Below are 5,220 nucleotides of genomic sequence, written 5' to 3'. Positions count from 1 at the left end.
GTCTGTGATTCTATGATTCTCCAGCAGAGAAGACAGAAAGTGTGTGGGTGGCTGCTGAGTAGAATCTTCAGCTCAGAACCTCGGTGTATTCAACAAAGGCAGCTTCAGCTTCTAGTGCCATTGTAAACTCCCGTTCCTAAGGAAGATGTTTGCTGGTATGAGTCTTAAAAGAATGCCTAAGAATTCAGTGCCTGTAAAAGAGGCAGCATCCGGGAGCAGATGATACCGATTTCTTTTCTCACTAGGTGGAAAAAACCCGACATTTTCTTCTGCTTCGTGAAAAGCTTGGTGACAGCATCCCCAAGTCCCTGAGTGACTCGTTGTCTCCCAGCATGAGCAGTGGAACCCTCAGTACCTCCACCAGTATTTCCTCACAGATTTCGACCACAACGTTTGAGAGCGCTGTGACGCCCAGTGAGAGCAGCGGCTATGACTCGGCCGACATAGAGAGCCTGGTGGATCGGGAGAAAGAGCTGGCCACCAAGGTAGGACATGAGACAAGCATCTCAGGTCTATACTGAGGTGAAAGGTGGTTGATGAGCTGCTCAGATGGCATGGTGAATATCCAGTATTGGGTGGTTTCGTGTGCTCTGCCCTGACGTGGTCCATTCTCACCAGCCGGTGCTGGTGGCTGGGTTTGTGCTGTGGCTGTACCTCTTCCCCTTCATCAGTACTTCTGTAAACAAAACTGTCTGATTTTATCAAGGGAAGTAATTATTCCCATCTTCTGGGATTTTTCACAGCGGTTTAGAATTTGTTTATTCTTTCGTGAGCTGCCAAGTGTGCCTTGGCAAATTGCCCCTTGTGTTCCAATTTCTCTGACAATCTAACTGTAAAATTCTTTTTCTCTGTGTGTCGTTTGTTTCTTCCCCTCCCCACCTCAGTGTCTGCAGCTTCTTACTCACACTTTCAATCGGGAATTTAACCAGGTGTACAACAGCATCAGCGATTGTAAGGTAAATATTTCATGCAATACACTATATTTGTAGTACACTAACAATATATTTGTAGTTTGTGGAGTCTGTTGATACTATGAAGAGGCAAAATATATTAATTCTCTTTATTTTCAGTCTGTTGGAAGCTTTTGGCTCTTCAGCATCAGGTTGCAAAGACTACTGCAGGGATTTGAAATGGTGTGAACTGGGACTGTAGTGTAGCTTCTAGTTTATTGGCAGACTGGAAGCGCTCTTTTTTCATACCCTTTCCCTATTTTAAAGGATAAATTGGCTATGTTAAAATTCTGACTCTAAGCACAGGGGTCGCCAAGTTGCAAACTGGATAGTCTAATACTCTGTTGAGGAAGTTGGGGTGTGAGCAGTCAGAAGTGTAGGACATGGATAACAAGCCGTGCCTACGGAAATGCCACTGCATTTTCACCCCCAGATGGGTCTGTGATGACTGTGAGCACAGATCAGACCACGGAGCAGGGAAATGGCTGATAGGATTCTATTATCTGGGCCTTCTGCATGCTGAATGCTGTGTTGGATAGCTACAGGAAAAGCCTCCCCTGTAGTACTTGGCCTGTATTTGTCGTTGCAGTTGTCGGATATTTCCCCCATTGGGCGGGACCCATCAGTGTCGAGTTTCAGCAGTGCCACCCTCACCCCTTCGTCTACCTGCCCCTCTCTGGTGGACTCACGGTGTAATTCAGTCGATCAGAAGTAAGTGTAGGGGGTTAGTAGAAAAACAGTCCTTCCAGTGCTTCACAGGTCAGTCTTTCCTGTGTTTTCTGACTTACTTTTTCTGTCCCTTTCTTCCTTCTCCCTACTTTCAGATATTTCTCTGTACAGCCTCCTTTGCCTTATCTTCTCCAGTCACTCTGTACAATTATCTTTCCCCATTCTGTTCTTTTGAAGCTTTTTTTTCCTTTGTGCTGAAAGAACAGGCAGATGAGGGTCATTCCAGTCACCAGTGCATCCTCAGTGTGTAGAGTCCCCGAGGTCTGCTGAAAAGACCTACTAACAACAGCCCAGAATAAACCAGTTGGGCCAGTAATCACTGTTTATCTTTCTCAGCTGTATTTATAGAAGGTATTTTTGGTGAAATTGGGAGTAACTACTTAGTGAAAGACATGGCATTTGTACTTGCTCAGTTTAACATCCCTGAGAGGAGGAGTGCAGACAAAGTAGTACATTTACATCAAACCACAGTAAGACATATGTCTGTGTTGTGACTCTGTTTGGCAAGAGAAATGAGGGAGAAGGAGTAGGGAAACAACTTGTTAGCAGTTATTCTAACTTTTATTCCATAGATTTCAACGGAAATGCTATTTGATATTGTACAAAAGGCTCCCAATGTCATACAAAAATTCTGGGCTGGAGGATGGAACTTGTGAGACAGGCCAGGCTGTAGATGCACTTGAAATCCCATTTTCACATTCAGTTGGTTTGTTGTGATTTACTTTTCTTTCTCTGTGTTTTTAAAGGACACCAGAAGCAAATTCTCGTGCCTCCAGTCCCTGTCATGAGGTGGAGCAGTTCCAGATAATTCCTGCGGTAGAAACATCCTATCTTGCCAGAGCTGGAAAGAATGAATTCCTAAACCTCGTTCCTGATATTGAGGAAATCAGACCAGGGTAAGTTTTGTGTTGTCGTGTGATCGTGGCTTCCTGACAGCGGTCACAGGGATGTTCTGAGATTTGTAAATTCTTTGCCCCATTTGAGGAAGGTAAATTAAACAGGTGATGGCAGAGCTGCAGAGGCCTGTGCGATGGAGGCAGAACTGGTGAAGGTTGGGATGATATTCCATCTTTGCAGTATTCATTCTCTGCACCTACATAATGAACAGGATTTCTAGTGACTTAAACGTCTGTTATCATCAAAACTGTGGCTGAAGCTCACTGAAATAGAGATCTTTGTGGGTCCTCCTTTCTGTCAGACTTGGACGTAGTTCCTTGAGACAAAATTCAGCTTGCTGCAGAACTTTCTTGTCGTACTGTTGCAGACAAGTCGGCTATTAAGAACCCAGTGTCTTACATGGTATTTTACAGTTAATAGATACTCAGTAGGTGCCTTATTTAAGGGAAAATGTATTCCTGTTTAACTGTGGGTTTGTTTTGGTTTGTTTTTTTCCAGCTCTGTGGTCTCAAAGAAAGGATACCTCCACTTCAAGGAACCACTCTCCAGCTCCTGGGCCAAGCACTTTGTGGTGGTTCGTCGTCCCTATGTTTTTATTTACAACAGTGACAAAGATCCTGTAGAAAGAGGAATCATAAACTTATCCACAGCTCAGGTGGAATACAGTGAGGACCAACAGGCAATGGTGAAGGTCAGTCTGAGAGCAGGAATGTTACGGGTCGTAGTGCATCCGCACCGTGCTGTCTGAGGAAAATGCATGTGTTGGAGAATGTCTGGCATCTGGTGATTCTGCCCCCAGAGCTCCTGGTTTGTTTGGGGTTTCTTTTGCTTTGGACACAGTTCTACAAGAGAGCGAAGCTGACTGCTGTTACGCATCGTATTTGCTTGTACGGGCGTGTGTTGGTACCATCACCCTCTGTGTGCGGCTTTTGTAGTTTTGTTTGTGTGGTGTTTTGGGGTGGTGTGCTTTGTTTCTTTCTAAAACCAAAACCCAACACACACAAACACCCTGCAAGGAATCAAATTAACCTCACTGGTCTGACCCAGCAGCTCTGAGAATCCAGACTTGTGAGTTAAAACTGTATTTTTGTAGAAGATGCCCCGTTTGACTGCCTAATCTGGAAATGACCGGTGAATTTTAAATGAAAGACTTCAGGTCTTGTGGCGTTTAGGAACGGGACATCGCAAACTCTTCCTGAGGGATGAAATGTGCATCAGTTTCTGTGCTTGGAGACTTCAGTATTTTGATTTGTCCTTAATATTGCAGACACCCAACACATTTGGTGTGTGCACAAAGCATCGTGGGGTCCTGCTCCAGGCCATCAACGACAAGGACATGAATGACTGGTTATATGCCTTCAACCCCCTCCTGGCTGGCACAATACGGTAAGAGGCAGCTCCTGGGGGACGATGCTGCAGTGCGTAGGGAGAGGGAGACGGTCGTAAGCAAGGAGGCAGGTAGTTTGTCACACAGTTTAATCCTCTTCTGGAGAATCTGGCAGGCTGGGTGAACTGAAGGAGGGAGGGGGGTGGGCAAAACACCAAAATCGAACCAGCCCTGTGTTCCAGGAAGTGCAGAGGCTGTTGCTGTGGCTTGTGATGTTCTTATGACGTACCCCGTTTGAACATGTGTGCCATGCATCATGCAATTGCACTTGGAGGCCACCTTATGCTGCTCTTTTACAAAACTTATAAAGCTTCTTACAGCCTGTGTGCAGGCGGCTCTGGGCTGCCTTTTCAGTCTCTTGCCTGTGGGCTAAAGCCGAAATTCTCATTTCCTTCCCTTTTTTGAACTTCTCTAGAAGCCTTCCCTTTCACACAGGTCACAGACATCCCCTGCTAGCTGGAGAGGTTCTGCAATGCTACAGTAGCCCTTCCTTTCAGACAAAACAAAACAAAAAACCCACTAAGCTATTGCTGTGCGGTGTTAAATGATGTCTTAACAGTGCAGTCCTTAAAAGTTCCAGTCTTCCTTTAAAGGAGCACGGCAGAAGTGAGAGTCCTTTTTCATTACAGCCCTTAGAAAGTAAGATTTAGCAAGCATATGGGGTAAAGGAGGACTATACAAAAGGATTTAAAAAAAAAAAAAAAGGGTGGGCAAACTGTGGGAAGGGAAGAAAAACAAACTTCCAGAATTCAACGAATACTTCTCCATTTCTTTCTCGTGCAGGTCAAAACTGGCTCGGAGACGCACGGGCCAGCTGAAGTACTGAGTCCATGTAATGTTCTCATCTGTTCTCCCTAACTCACCTTCTGATAGATGAAGTGTTACCTCTCATTTTCTCTTTGTGATTCTTGACAGTTTCTCTTGTATGTAATCCTGTGGCTTACCATCCCCTGCCTTCCCGACTCCTTCAGCACATTTTTAGGTATTCTAACCCTACCTTGTTTCTTTTCACTTGTACTGAGAATCGTACTGGTAGCATGTGGCCAAACAAAAAGAGAAAGAAAAAAAAAATCAAAAAAACCCGAGTGATTATGCACGACTCTAAAAAGAAAAAAAAAACCTTTTTTTTTTTTTACAGTAATTGTTTTCCCATTCCAACTGACCTTTTGGTGTCTGTCCCACTGTCCATTACTGTCTGTCTAGGCTGCTGCGAGGTTTTTCATTCAGTGTGTGACTTGGCAGTAGTCACTGGCTCCC

At 44.8% G+C, this 5,220-nt stretch overlaps 1 protein-coding gene across 1 annotated transcript; it reads left to right on the top strand.

The window, feature by feature from the left end:
• Nucleotides 1–284: 284 nt before the first annotated feature.
• Nucleotides 285–5,071, top strand: LOC104516824 (kinesin-like protein KIF1B; the record flags this gene model as incomplete). The annotated part of the gene is made up of 7 exons (XM_010161278.1): nucleotides 285–485; nucleotides 885–956; nucleotides 1,540–1,661; nucleotides 2,426–2,575; nucleotides 3,075–3,267; nucleotides 3,844–3,962; nucleotides 4,747–5,071. Coding segments are annotated over 7 exons (900 nt in total), but the record flags the coding sequence as incomplete, so codon positions are not given.
• Nucleotides 5,072–5,220: the final 149 nt, after the last annotated feature.

The sequence above is a fragment of the Eurypyga helias genome, unplaced genomic scaffold (assembly GCF_000690775.1).
Source record: "Eurypyga helias isolate BGI_N326 unplaced genomic scaffold, ASM69077v1 scaffold31921, whole genome shotgun sequence".
NCBI classification, from domain to species: Eukaryota; Metazoa; Chordata; class Aves; order Eurypygiformes; family Eurypygidae; genus Eurypyga; species Eurypyga helias.
Note: the sequence above shows the minus strand (reverse complement) of the source record. Positions and strands in the feature narration are given on the sequence as shown.